The 16,952-nt window shown below is 39.9% G+C and overlaps 1 protein-coding gene across 2 annotated transcripts in view; it reads right to left on the reverse strand.

The window, feature by feature from the left end:
- Positions 1-16,952, reverse strand: part of WNT2 (wingless-type MMTV integration site family member 2) — a 44,564-nt gene that overhangs the window by 27,384 nt on the left and 228 nt on the right. The window contains exons 2-4 of one of the 2 annotated variants that reach the window (XM_010831221.1): positions 16,820-16,952; positions 14,486-14,712; positions 8,905-9,182 (exon numbers count right to left, since the gene is read on the reverse strand). In XM_010831221.1, the coding sequence (XP_010829523.1) occupies positions 8,905-9,182; positions 14,486-14,712; positions 16,820-16,902 (588 nt within the window). In that variant the 5' untranslated portion in view covers positions 16,903-16,952. The remainder of the gene's footprint in view (positions 1-8,904; positions 9,183-14,485; positions 14,713-16,819) is intronic. The other variant, XM_010831220.1, reaches the window with a different exon arrangement.

Consider the following 16,952-nt stretch of genomic DNA (forward strand, 5'->3'; position numbering starts at 1 on the left):
CCCCCCCCCCCCCCCATCCTGCAGCAGCTGCTGTTACTCCTTATATCTACCTCCCTTGTCCACTTTTCAGCTGGTTTCAAACTCAAGTGGGAAACAGAGGTGATGTTATGACTCTATTTGTCCTTTGGGCTTTTTGTTTTACTTTCTGGGGGATTTCTTTGACTTTCTCTTCCAAGTTCTCTCTTGTTTTCTAATTGTCACTTTTTGAAAGCATCCATTCTTCTTGTTCATGGATATAAATACCTTCTTGGATCTTCTTGGTTTTTAAAAATTTCTCTTCTCATCCCTGACGTACTGCTTTTTTGTTTTTTCTTTTATGCTTCTGAATTTAATCAAGTATATGGTAATTCTTGGACATTTTCTTCGTATTTAAGAGTGAAGTCATAAAAAGATATTTAGGAATCTGGTTATATGGTAGGGCTTGTGGACCAGAGGTTTGGTTTCTAGTGACTAGGTAGGACACTGTTTGGGGGACTATAACTCCAAAAAGCCTAGAAGATTTGATGCTAGACTTCTAGGAGTTCTGTTCAGTGGTAAAGGGGAGGAGATGGGGTTCTTTATGCCACCAGTGGGTTTTTCAGTTAATCCCAATTTTTGAACCTCTGCTTCTCTCTAGTGCTCATTAGTATCTGAAATTTTCTCAGGGCATCTTGATTTCCATGTTCCTCATCTGCTTTCTTTCCCCCTCCTCATCTACTTTTATTCTGCTAGACTGAAGGCTTCTCCACCCTGCTTTATCAGTTACAGTTTCTTCATTCCCTTTCCATAAATTTCCAGAAATTTGTTGAGTTCTCTCATTTCTTTGACCATTCTCTTTATTGTTGGTTTAAGCCATGTTTATTCCATTACTATGATTTTAATGAGATCTGAGGGAGAAAGAAGTAAAAAAGTATATGTTCTATCCACAGGCTTGCATCTGATTGTACTTTGAAATATTCTGGAAGGAGACAAGGATTGTGAGGGGAGGAAATGTTCTCACTTTATGATACACACTTCTGCACTTCTCAGTTTGTTACTTTGGTTTGTATGAGTATTGTTTTTATAACAGAAAGAACATGATAAACAATCGATTACAGTGACTTGCTGTCTTCAGTGTGTGATACTGAAAACTTCTTTTGGAAAGGTAGGCCACACCTCATGACACATTCGTCCTGTTTCCTATTTTGTCTTGAACCTTTTCTAAAGGATTTCTTCTACCACTTCCTTCGCCTTCTGCCCCCGTAGGCTCCTGTGTTGATGGTCTCACGGCCCTTATAGCTTTGTATACCCCCGGCAGCAGCACAGTTCCTCACCAGCGCCCTCCGTCACCTCTTGTTTAGTGCCATCAGCGTTGGCTCTGCGGCATCTCATCATGAAACCTCATTTGACATGACAACTTTTAAAAAGATGAATAACTATGACTGCTGAGGACAGCATTACTCTTGGCATTAAGCCCTGTAGAAGCCATTTTAGCTTAATATGTAACTTTTCCTGATAAAAAATCTTCAATAAGCTCATCGTTCCATTATTGCTAAAATTTTACTTAGTAGATTGTGGATGGCCCTTAAACCTTTGACTTTCAGCATTTTAAGCCTTCAGGTCTACAGAAGTTATGTTCTACTCTTAGAATTTAAGAAATTTATAAATATTAGTATTCTCTACCGCAGAAACAGAAGTCTGAACGTTTTTTTAAAAAAAAGGTATAGAAGAAGGAAATACATGCATTGTGCAACAGAATAATTCTGTTTTATATGTATCTGTCCCAACTAAAGGTCAGAGCATAATAACGAGGCATAACATTCATTAGGCTCTTGGCATATGTTAAACTATGCTAAGCACTTGATTTAAGCACTTTTATTTAATCCACACAAGCATATGAGGCATATACTGTTTTCACCCCCATTTTACAGATGAGGCTATTGAGACACCTCGATGCTAAGGACCTTGCCTCAGGTCTTACAGGCAACATGGTTGAGGCAGGATGCACCCTAAGCCTGTCTGACTCTGCCAGCCTTTCTTATGAAGTCCTGAGGGGTTCCTTTACTCTGGTTTCAGTGGTGGGTTCTGTAAAAGTTTTTGCATTTAGTGTTTTCACATTAAATTAGTCCACAAAGAATTATTTTGACAGTTTTAAAGACAAACTTCTCCCAAGGAGAGTGAAATTTTAGTCTCTTAACTCAGCCTTTCTGAAGACAGAACTCAAGCAACGCCAGGGTGTCTTTATAAGACTTCTTTGTACATCATGAGAGTTGTCTTTTTTCTAAGTACCTGCATTTTGCTAAGTTTATGACCCTTGTGTCATGCCCTACTGATTCTCTCCCTATCAGAAAAAGGGCTGTCTACCTCATACCATGTGAAATCTGTAGAAACTTAACTACTGACCTTGCCTTAGAAAGCCTACTTAGGATTTATTTTAGTTTGATATATGCTGTATATTTCAACTAAATTATTTAGTTTAACTTGAGTATTTGAAGAAGTGTTAGCACATCACTTTTTAGTTGGGTGTTTGCCACAAAACCACCGTATTTCTGGTCCTATATCAATTTTCCTGAGGGAAACACACATTAAAATCATATTATTTAATTTTCAGATACTGGCTGAAAGCCAAGTACATTTATTAACAATTAAATCCTTTTGACAGGTCCACATCTCTGAGAGTGAAAACCAGACCAACATATCTTTCAAACATACATGCTCTGGAACTAGGAAAACAAGGAATATTTATTAGCAAACTGTGCAGTTGATTTGCTTATGCAATCATTTATTAACTTAAATAAGACACTGTGATTTCTTGAGCACTGTCATTCTTTAAAAACAGTGCCTGTGGGTGGGCTTAGCTAGGAAATATAAGGTGTAGAATTTATATTTGTGGAATTTAAGAACATTACTGTTGACTAACCATATATATAATAGTTCTTACTGACTAATGAAGCTAGTCTAAAAAAAATATTTTATATGAATAATAGAACTTTACCTGGAACTGTAACAATTTTCTTAAGAGTTACTCTTTGCTTCAGGGCTTTAATTTTGGTTAGTTTTTGATTCATACACAATAAAAGATCAACAGTATCAAGAACATACTATTTTGGGGTCCAATAAGACAGAGATGAGGCAGGAAGGACTGATCTAATTTTTCAAAATGCATTTAATTTTATGAATGGAGAAAACCAATCAGAAAATAAATCTGTGCTAAGTGAAAGTTGGGCTTCATGAAAATGCTCAACATGAGGGGAAGATGAGGATATATAGGAGGTTAAAGCAGTTTGGCTCTAATTCAGTTCAGTTTTATCACTTTTCTTTCTACTGACATTCCTTACTTTTAGAGAGTGATTTCTTTTTCATCACGCCCAGTTCTCTTGGTTCAGAACCATTATGTATTATTTATCTTAGGTGGCATCATAGGATCTATTCTTGGAAGCCTTTTTAGGCCCACGATTTACTTGCCTGTAAAGCTGTGCTTACATCTTGTACAGTATCCATTTGTGTTGACTTTGGAGGCATTTCCTGTAGTCAGAACTGGGAAGTATCTGTTTTGTGCCGCGCCCCAGTGGGCTAAGCTCAGGGGCAGGCCCAGTGCTCCGCTCCTCAGCACTGACCTTGCTTGGTGCTGGCCTGGCAGGGCAGAGAACTAAAACTTTGGATCTTCACCCTCCAAACTTCTCACATATAAAATACAGGCTATCAAAATATATAAATAAAAATTACAGGAGGCTAGGTTAAGTTTGAATTTCAGCTAGGGAATAAATTCAATTCTAGTGGGAATTGGGAAACAAGTTGAACTTATTCCCTAACTGAAATTAGTCTCTTTATATGCAAAATATGGATAATAATGATACCTATCTTCTAGGCTTGCTTAAAACCTGGTGCATATGTATATACATTTTATGTAGCGATCCTTGTTAGGTAACCTGTCGAAGATTGTGCTCAAGTTTTAGAACCAGTGTTCTAATTCCAAGATTGTGCTCAAGTTTTAGAACCAGTGTTCTAATTCAGGGTCCCAGCCTGCATGTTGCTTAGTCAACATGATGTCAATCGCTGAGAACCCCCAATGAGCTAATGACAGCGTAAGTCCGTCCATGCTCGGGCTCAGTTGTGTCCCACTTGTTGTGACACCATGGACTGCAGCCTGCCAGGCTCCTCTGGCAGAATCCATGGGATTCTTCAGGCAAGACTACTCTAGTGGGTTGCCATTTCCTTCTCCAGGGGATCTTCCCAACCCAAGGACTGAACCCGTGTCTCCTGTGTCCCCTGCATTGCAGGCAGACTGCAGGTAGATTCTTTACTCCCTGAGCTATAAGAGAAATGCCAATAACAATGTAAACATTATGTTAAAAATATAAATAGCAATAGCAACATCAGTTGCCATGTGCTAATTTTTAATTACTACTCATCAGGAAGCTTGTATCAGTCTTTATATGTATAGGTAAGGCTGAAAATAAAATTCAGGGAGGTAAAAATGTCTCATAAATTTCCTGGTGAGTCCATTTTTTTAAGTTGTTCATTCAAACCAGGAGATTTGAATTTTGAAATCTATCATTCTTTTAAAGTGGACTCTAGAGAAATTAACAATCCATAGAGATAGAACTTAAGTATTTAACATCTCCCCCGGTGCCTTGTTCAGCACCTTCCTGTTCAGTACCTTCCTGTTGCTTCACAGCAGCATCTGAATATCTCAGCATGGCATTTGAGGCTCTCCACAGCTGGCCATGACTCCGATTTGAAGCCTCAGGCCGTATTAATTCTCAGTCATGAGCTCCCCTGGGACCCTTGTCATTCCTCACTTCTGATGTTTTTTTCTGCTTTCACATCTTTCTGTGACTTGGAGGCCCTTCATCCTGGAAAGCGTTTGCCCTATCTCAGTCATGGGAAACCTTTATCTCCAATATCCAGCTCTTTTATGACATAGCCTTTCTCTCCTCAACTGACTGGCTCTGTTGGGTGATTTTTCTGCTCTACCATATAGTATAGCGCTTCCTCGCAATTGTATTTCACTTGTCTCCCTGACTCAGGTTTAGTTTCTTATGGTCAGAACTTTGTTTTATTCTTTTCTCCATGTGCCATAGTACCAGAAACAGTGCTTTCCCCAAATTTAACCCAACAGCACATACTTGCTGTGCCTTGAGTTGAAATTTTGGGAATCCCACCAAATAAGGCCGAGTTGCATTAGGCATGCTCATGATGACTAGAAGTTATGTTTTTGGCATTTAAAACAAAGTTTTCCCTTTTATTAAAAATAATAATACATATTCACTTTAGAAGACTTGTGAAATTAAGGACACACACAAAGGGGGGAAAATCATGAGTAAACTACCTTCCAAGGGCAGCAACTGCTACTGTTTTTTGTTTTTACTTTTTTTTTAATACAGAAATACTGTGTGTTTATCTTTCTCAACAGAGACAATACGGAAAGGTAGTAAAGACAAAAGGGTGAAAGCAGAGGCTTTGAACCCCCAAGCCCAGTACTCCACGATTGCGTGCCCCTGTGTGTTAGCCACTTGATCCCTCTGAGACCCAGTTTCCTTATTTGAAAAACAAAAATACTAATACTATTTTTTTTATTCCTGTGGGGGTTTTTAGAAATCAAATTACAAAGGGTTTTGATGGTCTTTTGTACACTAGGGAAGACTATGTCAGACTGTATTTGAGGATGAGTCTCTGGGTACTTGCAGAGATCAGATTGAATCCTAAATACCAGCTCAAATTGGATTTGTGCCTGATTCTGTACCTCAAATTACAGATAACCTTCACATCACTAAGGGAGGAAGAGGGGGACTAACTTTTACTAAACACCTACTATGTGCCACTTCTGTTCCCTTCCTTGTCTTTCCATAGCCTTCTGAAATTCCTTTTACATCTGAGAGAGCTGAATTCAGTGATCTAAGCCATTGGTCATCGGAGAAGGCAATGGCACCCCACTCCCGTACTCTTGCCTGGAAAATCCCATGGACAGAGGAGCCTGGTGGGCTGCCGTCTATGGGTTGCATAGAGTCGGACACGACTGAAGTGACTTAGCAGCAGCACCAAGCCATTGGTATTGCAGGATTAAAATGAAGGTAGGTCTTGCTTCACATCCTATGTTCCATCTTCACTATGGTAAGAAATACTTTTGTGGGAAAATATCTTTATGGAATTCCTCTCTTATTATGGAAATGTCCAGTGATTGAAGGGCAGTATTTGATTGGGTACATGGACTATTTTGAGACACATTCTCTCAGGAAACGTAAAAGAAGTTGGGATTACTTCATGTAGAAAGAGTGGATTAATTTAAAAGCCATTTTCTGGATCGTGAGAGGAAACAAGTGGTGGATATCAACCAAGTACCTTTTACTTGTCATTTACCTTAACCTACCTTACAATGCAATTTACAAGCTTTCATAGCATGGCTTCTTTAGATCTAAAAAGAACTGCTGAGAGAAGCTACGGAATGTCTTTTGTCATAAAATGTTTGTTTTGAACAAGGTAGATTTATCTTTTCAAGACTTATTGATAGCCCTATTTGGAGGTAGAAAACTAGACTCAAGATGAGTTTCAGGAAAACATCATTACAAATTCTGTTGAAGCTGTGATGAAAATAAAATGATATAATAGCACAGAAGATCTAAAATGATATTACAGCACAGAGACACATGAGGGTGCTCTAACCAGCTGCTATAATAAAGGAATTAAACTGCTCAAATATTAGGGGAAAGTTAAGGCCTGTTGTGATGGCAGTGTTGAATTCTCATGCGTAGCGTTGGTTAAACAGAACAATCTTGGAATAGATGGCTTTTCTTTTAAAATGTATTGGCCCTACTCCTCCCCTCCAGCCCCACTTAAAAAAGTAGAAAATGTTCATATTGGACAATTTGGGAAATACTGAAAAGCAAAGAATAAAAAAACAAATGAATCAATGTTGCTGTCAGCTTTGGAGGCTGGGGTTTACTAGAGCCAGGTCAGTTGGAGGCTTAGCTCAGGAGGTTTGCCTTCAAACACAGCCCAGCCTGTTCTCATTTTGATTCCACAGACCTTCTGCTGGTAAGAAGGGGGAGCCGAGGCTGGGGGTCTAATGACCGCAAGAAGAGAATTAGAGACGCATGTTTATCTCAATACATTTACTCTCATTAAAGTTCATATTCACTGACATCATGCATCTCCTTGAAAAAGTCTGCCCACCCACCATTAATTAAAGCCACATTTTAAAAAGTCAGTGTGTGCACTTTTATTCCGATCAAAAGTAGCCTCCTAAGTTTTGCAGAGTAGGCAGGAGAATATCTGAGGTCTGACAGCTGTTCACCTCTACCCAGTGAGGAATCATGTGATTTACATTAAAAGTCATATTGATTCAGAGCCTGCAGTATAATAGCTGAGATCTATTGTCTTGAAGAATGGAAACATTCAATATCTAATGACCTACTAAGCAAAATTAACATTTATTTTGATGAGTCAATGTTATTTTGGATGCAGTGTATAACCATATGCTCTTATCTGTACAGATAGTCTGAGAGATCCGTATATTGTGCTTGAATAATTGAGCAGCATTCTCCTATCAAAGACACCACACTTTATAACCTATACATGTGGTATCAATGTCAAAACAAAGGTCAATGTAAATTTTTCCTTATCTGAGCCATTGCATAAACAGTAATTACCAATAGTTGTAGGATTGCACAACCGTAGTCTATATTCTTGGCAGCAGTCACTGTAAGTTCATAAATTCATGAAAATAAAGGATGTTGATTTTCAAAGTTCAAGAAGGTACTGTTTGTAAACAGCTCAGGTCACACTCATCTTATTCCATGTGCTAAGCAAGACTTCTTTCCTTCCAACTTCCTTTAAATGCGATCTGTTCCCTCTGTGAGCCCAGTAAAAGGGTTTTCAACCAAACAGATCTGCATTCTTTTCTATTCTTTTTCCTATTAAAGCCCCCCTGGGGACTTTTCAATTTTATGCTGATCTTTCTTTACATATTAATATCAAGCACATTTTTATTTTGTGTTGATAAAAGACAAATTATGGTTATCTCTTCTCATTGGCAATTAGGTTATTTTAGAGTGGTTCTGACTGAGTGTTTGATTAGCCCAACTGGTTTATGCTTTTTTTACACAAAGCCCTAACATGCAGCATTCAGATTCTCTTGTTATTCCGGTCATGCCACCATATCCCCAAACATGATTCATCAGTGGACTGATCTTTGGCATTAAAATGGTTTAATCCTAGGCCAAACCACCCCGCAGCTGGGAGGTGAAACCGGAATTCTAGTCCTGACATTTCTTGTGATTCTGCAGGTGACCTTGAGCTCTGGAGGGTCTGTTTCCTCATCTAACAAATAGGGGTTAGGGAATGAATACTGACCAGATACCCAAAAAGTTAGGCAGGACTAGCGGTTAAGGGGCCAAAGCGCCTCGGGGGCACGTCTTCCCCTGGTGCATTTACTCATCCAGTACCAGAAAACCCAAGGTGGGGCTTTCAAGAGTGAAACTGGGGTCTGGTTTTAAAAAGAGCCTCCCTGAATCTAGAAGAAGCCAACAAGCCATGCCTGGTGAGCTGCTTTCATGATAAGTTTGAGAGAAGATATTCTTGGTCTTGACACCCCTTAGATACAAGCATTCGCTGTCCCATCCATATGTGGGAAGCAGCCCTAGCCTCAGCCACAGATACTGTCTTGTACTACATGGTACAGTATGCAGAGAGACCACAGACACTTGACTGTACACACTGCCAAAAGCGGTGGGTGGACTCTTTCACCTCCGCTGTGGTAGGGAAGGTGGAGTGGGGTATTTCAGCCCAGTCGGTGGTATTCTTTAGAGCAAACAGCTCTGGGCTGGGGGACAGTGGGAAGCTGTGATGAGAAGCATTTTTGTAACTCTCGGAAAGTTTAAGATAAGCTTGGCTTAAGTGATTATAAGGCCATGCAGTCTACACAGTGAGCACTGTCGCAGCCCATACCTTCCTGCCGGCCCGGTTGTTGTGAAGATTCATCAGGGCTCTGGCGTCCTTGCCCTTCCTTTCCTTGGCATCCACAAACGCTCTGGCAAACTTGATCCCATAGTCAATGTTATCACTGCAGCCACCCCAGTCAAAAGTGCCCTTGTTATCCTTGGCGGTTCCCTTCTTCTTTGGGTCACAGGAACAGGATTTTAATTCTCCTTGGCTACAGGCCCTGGTGATGGCAAATACAACTCCAGCTGAAGAGATGGCGTAAACAAACGCAGATTCCCGGCTACCTGTAACAAAGATGCTGTTCTTAAAAGTAGTCTGGAATGGCTCGTTGTGAATAACTTTCACATGATGGCTGTTTAATACTTGTTCTGCCTCTGACAAAGTATTCTTGAAGAATTCTTTCCTAGAGCCAAAGCTCGCTCTTGAGTATGAATCATTGCACTTATTACAAGCCTTTGTCAATTTGGATAACTGTGTAACAACTATCCTTAAAGTAAATAGAGTATAAAAGAAAATGCAGCAGGAGCCCGCCCTGCACACGTTAGTCTCATACATGTGCTTTCTTTAACCTAGAATCTCATGTGTCCCAGAAGAGAAGAGACAAATGTGTCTAGGCCTTCGTTGCCTCCTCTACACCATACCGTCTGAATTTTACAATTCTGTCGTTTCATAACATATTTTGGTATTCTAAAATACCACTACAGCTCTCCTGGAAAAAACCTTCCAGGCATTATTGAGGACACTCAGATGCATGTAAATGATTATTACTGAAATGCTGAATTCAAAGTAATCTAGGGGCTGAGGTGGGAAGACAGTTAGGGGATGCCATCCCCTCTTGGCATCAACTTGCAAGTAAGGGAGAGATTTTTGGAGGCAATATGCAATATCCTTGAGTTACATGCTGCATCTAACTATTAAGATGAATTTACTTTCTTCTGGAACACCTGCGCTAATCACTGGTATTGGGTGAAAGACAGTGAAAAGCTTTTCTTTGGTTTTTCTGGAAGGAAACAAATTTACCGCTTATAATTAGACCTGGGCAAGAACCCTTTGGGGTGCTTTCTTAGAATTGTTCTTTATTAGAGCACAGGCTACTTTCACTTACAGACTGAAAGGTACATATTTCAGTGCAATAACTACATTAAATTATTTTAATAATCTGTAGTAACTCATAACACGGTGTTGTGGTATAGTGACAGATATAAGGCTCTTTAGGGTCTGTGTGCACCTCATTTTTCAAGTGGAGCTGTATTTCATTGTTATTAGCATGCCTTTTTATTAATGGTTGCTGCAGCAAATATATTAACAATCAAAATAGAAGCTGAACAAGCTAATGCCAATGCAAGGAAGCAAATGGAGAGCCATTTGGTGATTCAATATGTCAAAACGAGTGTGACTTTTTGAACCACGCAGCTGGGAGAACAAACCACCTTTTCGCATCGAAGCCCTACTTGTTTCCGTTTGTCATTCAGTGCTAAAATTTATTATACATCCCTTACAATATCTGCTCTGCTAGTCTCATTATTAAAAATCAGGAAAACGTATCTACACCATATTAAATGGCACTTACCTCAGCCTTCAAAAAAAAATCTCCCCTGAAACCTCTAATCATCAAACAAACCAAGAAAAGGAATCAATCATGCCTTGAAGTTAAGTAGAATCAATTATATGAATATTTGCCATAGGTAGCAGGTAGTGCTCTCCGGAGAGAAATGTGATGGTCGTGGGAGCTGTTTTAGGATTCCAGATTATATTATAAGGATCACAGATGATTTTCTAAGTGAAATTGAGATGTTCTGTAAAAACTGATGACTAATAGATGGAGATGTGGCTTAATCTCTGGTAGTAGCTTTCAGATAAATAAAATTTTTATCTTACCCATTTTTACTGTTTAAGAAAATACCTTGTCCACAGTCATCCCATTGGTCTGCTAAAACCTGGTTTTGAATTTGGAGTTCAGTGCCCACATTTAGAGATATCACATGGGGGGAAATTCTCAAATGCATAATCTATTATGCACTAATCTTACTTTTTAAGGAGAAAGAAGAGAAACTTTAGGAGGTGGTCTTTTAGGGGAAAGCTAGGGAAGATCCAGAAGATAGAATGTCAGTGACCAGACAGTATTTTGCAAGTTGGTAGAGGAATGAATTGCTTACTCATAGACTGCATCCTGGCTTAACTTGCAAACAAGTACATTGACTATTGGCTGAAAGAAAAAAAAATCCTTCAAAATCTGCTACATTTCAGAAATAATTTCCAAAGCAAAACCATCACCTTTCTGAATATGTGTCATTTATTATTCAAACTCATTACTAAATAGTTAGATATTTGTTTATTTAAATAAAAAAAATAGCACATGGAATGACTTTTCATTTTACCTCCAGATGTTTTGGTATCATGTAGATACAGCCTTAAGATGTTTTCAGTTAAGTGTCTTAGATGAATCACTTAAATGCTATGTGCAAAATAGTAGCACATTTCAAGAGTTGGCTTTGTAACAAAATAAATTTTGATCTTAGGCCTTTTAGAAAAACTGATTCTGCTTAAAGCCATTGCAATATTAAACAAAATCCAAATCTGAATGGTGATATTTAGACTTCCTATTATGTTACTATTGAAGTTTCTCTAATTTTTGGTTTGAGATAAGTCAAGCAGTATTTACTCAGTGTATAGGCTAGTATAGGTGACTGGGAGGGCAAAACATTAGAAGCTAGGCTTTCTGGAAGGCTATGGATTATGCAGCTCTTTTTTAAAATGCTTGCTTTAAAAAAAAAAAAAAACACAAAAAACGCAAGGATGCTACCTAATGACCTTTTTTTTTGTGTAAGGCTTACTCTAGAATTCTGGAGGTATATGCAAATTCTTGTAGGATTATTTTTAAGTTTACTAGTTTTGTTTACATTTCTCTGCGCATGTCTGGGGACAGCCAGTTCAATGAGCAAATTACATAAGTTCCTAAAAATCGTTCTGGTCTTACTCTTGTTCTCTGAAGAAAAAGAAGCAAATGTTCTCCATTTCTCTGTGACCACGGGGTATGTTAGTAACTTTTAGGTTCTCCTCGTATATGGTACTGCCCTTTGCCTTTCCTATTCATCTATGAGAACACTTAGGTTTCCGAAGGAGGCTTCTTTATAACTCTAAGATGTGAGTTTCCCTCCAAGCAATTAATTGAAAACTCTTTGGATAACTTCATTGGAATTTCGTGATTATTTCCAGGATAAGCTACCTTAGGCCAAATTCAGCCTTCCCATAACCAACACAAAATCATCACTGACAGTCACAGGAGTTTACATAAATGTCCAGGAAGAAATCTGGCCTTCTATGAAGATTGGAAAGAAATTGTGTAGCATGAGTGTTCTAAGTTTTGAGTGCTTTGGCAGAGCATTCGGCTTCATATGAAAGAAATCTGAAGGAAATACAGTTATAATCTCTAATTTACCTGAAGCCTTAGATTGAGTCAAACTTGTTATGCTTTCTCTATTTATTACCTTTCCCCTCTCAGCCACAGTACAGCTCTGAAGAAACCAATATTGCCAATATTAAGTTAAAGTATTTTATGAATGAATCTCCAGCTTTGGGAGATATACTGTCTTTAGGATCAGTGGTCAAACTTGCTTCCTTTGATTTGTGATCTAAAGGGTTTTTTTTGATTATGAAGACATCTTAATGGATTTTCATAGACAGACTCTATAGGTGATCATTTTATAAATGAGAGCTACTCTTAATTTGTAGTCATTATAATTTGTAATCAGTTGTGAGAACTTTGAAAAGGAACACTCCTAATACATCTTAAATACCGAGAGCCTGTACATAATATATGCAAAGATTTCTTGTGCCAGATATTTGCAAACTCTCTTTGACAAGGTCCAGCACTTTGATTGATTCACTGGTGAACTAATCTAGGTGAAGTCTTAAAATTCCATGTAGCTGAAATTTATTATTATCATCCTTTCAAAAATTTTGCGATGTCATATCGAAACTCCAAAAGGAATGCAGAAGAATATAGTTCTTAAACTAGAGAATAAAAGTGCAGAATATCGCAGTAAATTAACTTTAGGGATACACTAAGAGTGAGAGCACTACGCCCTTGGGGGATTTTTAGAGACATTCAGTTATGCATTTGGCCTCATAAAACCCTAGGGCTATGATGATTACATGATAGAAACACCCTCTGTTAAGCATTACCAAGTGCACAGCCCGAACGATTTTCTTAGGAAGGGGGTAGGGGAGGGCGGTGGGCAAAAACAAGAGGAAAGCTTCCTGTTTCTGCGATTCACACATAGACTGTTGTGTTTTCAGTCAGATTTCCCAGTAGCAAATGGGATGTGCTGCTTCTTGAAGAAACTGCTAAGGCCAGGTTAAGGGATGGGTTTTTTGTTTTTTTTTTAATAGGATTTGATTTTCAGTTAATTTTCTCTGCTTGTATATAAGCTAGTGAGCTACTTTCCACATTCAGAACATTTATTATGTAATTATATAATTTTCAATGTGCTTTCTAAAAAAAGTAAAGAAACCACAGGCGTACCCCATTTTATTGCACTTTATTGCGCTTCACAGATACTGTGATTTTTTTTTTTTTTTTTTTTTTACAAACTGAAGCTTTATGGCAACCCTGCATTGTCAGATGACAGCATTTTTTGAATAAAGTATTTTAAAGTTAAGGTATGTACATTGTTTTTACAGTAGTTAATAGACATGTATACATAATGTAATACACATATATATAATTTAAACATAACTTTTATATGCATTGGGAAACCAAAAAAATTCATGTGACTTGCTTTACTGTAGTGACTAGTGATCCGGAACCAAACCTTCAATATCTCGAAGGTCTACCTTGATGTATTCATGGGTCTCACCCTACCTTCCATAAATATCTTTCTGCCTAAAACATACCTGGAGAATAGGTACTCACTGCAAGTTTATCCATTCATTCATTCGACCATTCAATGAATGAGTGCTGCCTACAACATATGAGATACAAGCAAGATGCAGAGAAGGCAGAATGAGTCCCTGCCTTACAGAATTTACAGTTTACTGGGTGGGGGTGGGGGGGTGGAGTTCAGAAACAGAGTGACCCAAGACTGAGTAGCTGAATGGGAAGTCAAAGGTGACAAGCAGAGGTTTCTCTCTGCTTTTCAATCACACTGATTTGTTATTGTAACAATGACCATTTATGGCCAATAAAAGATGTGGGCATTCTTTCCCAATCTTCTGCTAAATCCTTCTGGTAGGGTCAGGTCCCAGAAAGAAGAGTTTAAAAGTCAAGAGTGCTCTGTGGCTGTTGCTTCCTTTTCTCCTAGAGACAAAATCTGAACCTGGAGGGACAGGCAGGGTTATGAAGGGACATGGATGGACAGAGCCAAGGAACACTGCATCCTGACCCATGATCAGCCTCCTCCAAAACTTTAGACAAGCTTCTTGATTTCTCGAGCCCACATCTGTAAAATAGGGCCAATGGCACCCAACAGAACAAGCTTCTCGACTGAACAGAATGCAAGACAAGATGGGCAGGGGCTGTGAAGACCAAATAAGGGTGTGTGTATGTGAGGGCAGAGCCCATGAGCTGTGTGAAGGTGAGACTTACTTCGGAGCAGGACCCTGCCGAAGAGGCTGTGATCCCTGTCCAGGGTGTTGCAGTTCCAGCGGTGCTGGCGGAACTGGTGCTGGCACTCCATCGTCCACTCAGTAACGCCCAGGCCGATGGCACGCATCACATCCGGGTGTCGGTGGCACAGCTGCCGTTGGTGGCTCACCAGGCCTGGCACGTTGTCACACATCACCCTGGAGGAGCCACTCGTAGCTCTCATGTACCTAGGAAGGACCAACGTTGGGGAGAGTACTGAACAGCAAGACCTGGCAGGGTGTTTCCCCGGAGTGGGAACAGTTCAAAACAGCATTTCAAATATGAATTCTTTATCCTTTAGGGGATACTAGAAAGCAAAATTTGTTTTGTTTTGTTTTTTTAAACTTAAGTTCACTGGAGAAGTGGCACGGCAGGTGTGGTAAGTGATCTGGTAGAAGCCACCCCAAAACTAAGTGCTGACTGTTTCTTGGCCACGAAGCTAAGGCCACCAGATGAGGCTCTGGGCAGAGTGGGAGAGGCGAGGTCTGCAGTCCAGGAATGGGGTGAGAGGGGAAGGGCCAACAGGTTTTTGGAAAACATTTTTCTCAAGAAGGCTCTGATCTCAGTATACAGTGTGTCCAGACTTGGTTTTGGAGGAAGTAGACCTTTAGAAGCTCCTCACTGCCATTTTGTTGATCTGATGTTTAAGTGTCTTAAAGAAACTGTCTAATCAGCACCTACTGGGATCTGATGCTACACTCTCTGCACAGACATGCCATTCTTTTCCTACTAAAGAATCCTTTAAATATTTCCATTTTCCAGCTCTTTTTTGACTTTTATAGAGAACCCTTGGAAAAAAAATCTTTCTATTGTTATTAAGGATACTAAATGTTTGGAAGAATCAAACAGTGTTATAGCTTCATAAAGTACTTTTGAAAAGAAACTTTAACAAAAAATTACATCATCATCTCTACCCAGATGTTCTCTATTAGTTGTGAAATGTTTAGAAAGGTACCTTTTATATAACCCAAGCTGCCATAGGTGTCTTTTGAAGCGATCAAACAAGGAGAATGTCTTTTTCTTGTATTTTCATTATTTTATATGATCATAAAATCGTTACAGCTGTGACTCCCCAAAAATATATTTAAGTGACAGCTGAGAGACAATGTGACAAAAAGCCTGGGCAGTAAATAATGTTTATATACCCATGGAAACAGAAATAGTCATTTTATTGAAAAATGGTCACTCTGATAAATCAATCTTTGATCCTGTGTCAGCAATGTCAAGGCTAAACGCCTTTCTGTTCAAAGCAGCTTAGGAAGGAACTGAACTCCTCTTCCTATCAACCCTTTGCCTTGCTTCTTTGGAGAGCTCGTGTCTTCCTAAAGCTTCCTGCTCTAGTCTTTCATTTGGCCAAGATTCCTTTTGCCAGATTCTTAAAAAAAAAAAAAAAAAAAGCACTTCATAACAGATAACCGATCTTTCTAAATCGAGTTTTAAGTGTCTGGTCTGAAGTTTTTAGGTGCAAAAACGTTAGAGAGTTCTCAACTCTCTCTTCTCAAGATCAGAAGGAGATGGAGAAGAGTTTGTGGGTGGGGAGAGCCTCTCCCCTTGTAACATTTAAGGATGATAACCTGTTAGGTTTCAAAGTTCCTTTACTCTGCAAAATAGAAGATTACCGTATAAAGGGACAGCAGCAAAGTTACCCTTTGAGGTGACTGGTTTCGAACAGGGTAACGTCTTAGAGTCCCCGACCTCTGGAGCTTTCTATTAAGGTGGTAGTCTCTACCTGGGGGCAGCAAAATGTTCTTCCGCCCCACTGGGGTGAAGCACTAGGAATGTGGAAGGACGGGAGATAATGCAAAATCACACGCTTTGGGTTCCACGGCTCGCGCCTGCCTGAATTGACCCGTCGGTTTACCTTGAGGGTTTTGCGGGGTGGGAGCAGAGGGAGACGATTGTAGTTTTGGAGGTGAGTTTACACGCGCGCGCGTGCGCACGCATACACAGACGTCTCTGCTAGTGGAGCTAGAGACCCGGCTAGCGCTTGTCTAAAAGATCCCGATTTTGCTGTCACTCAGCTGGATCCAAATAAACCAAACATCCGAGCTCTCGTTTGAGGGGCAATGTGTGTGTAGTGGGTGGCGGTAGTGGTGGAAGGATTGGAGTTGTCAAAGCCGGAATGGCCTTCCGAGGAAAAGCGAAGGGGTGATAGGAGAGGGCAGCAGCTGGGATCGGGTCGGAATCCGTGACTGCCACGGCTGCGAGGAAGCGCCGCCGGGAAGGATCTATGTGACCAGTGCGGTCTCGATTCCCATCTCCAAAATCCCTCGGCGCCCGTGCGCGTGGACTTACCACCATGAAGAGCTGACCTCAGGGCTGAGCCAGGTAAAGAGTAGAGGGAGCCAGAGCCAGATTCCAACGAGACAGGCGTTCATATTAACCCCCTTGCGTCCGCATCAGGTCAGACTCCGTGTGCGGGCGCCAT

Source organism: Bison bison, unplaced genomic scaffold, assembly GCF_000754665.1.
Source record: "Bison bison bison isolate TAMUID 2011002044 unplaced genomic scaffold, Bison_UMD1.0 scf7180017864525, whole genome shotgun sequence".
NCBI classification, from domain to species: Eukaryota; Metazoa; Chordata; class Mammalia; order Artiodactyla; family Bovidae; genus Bison; species Bison bison.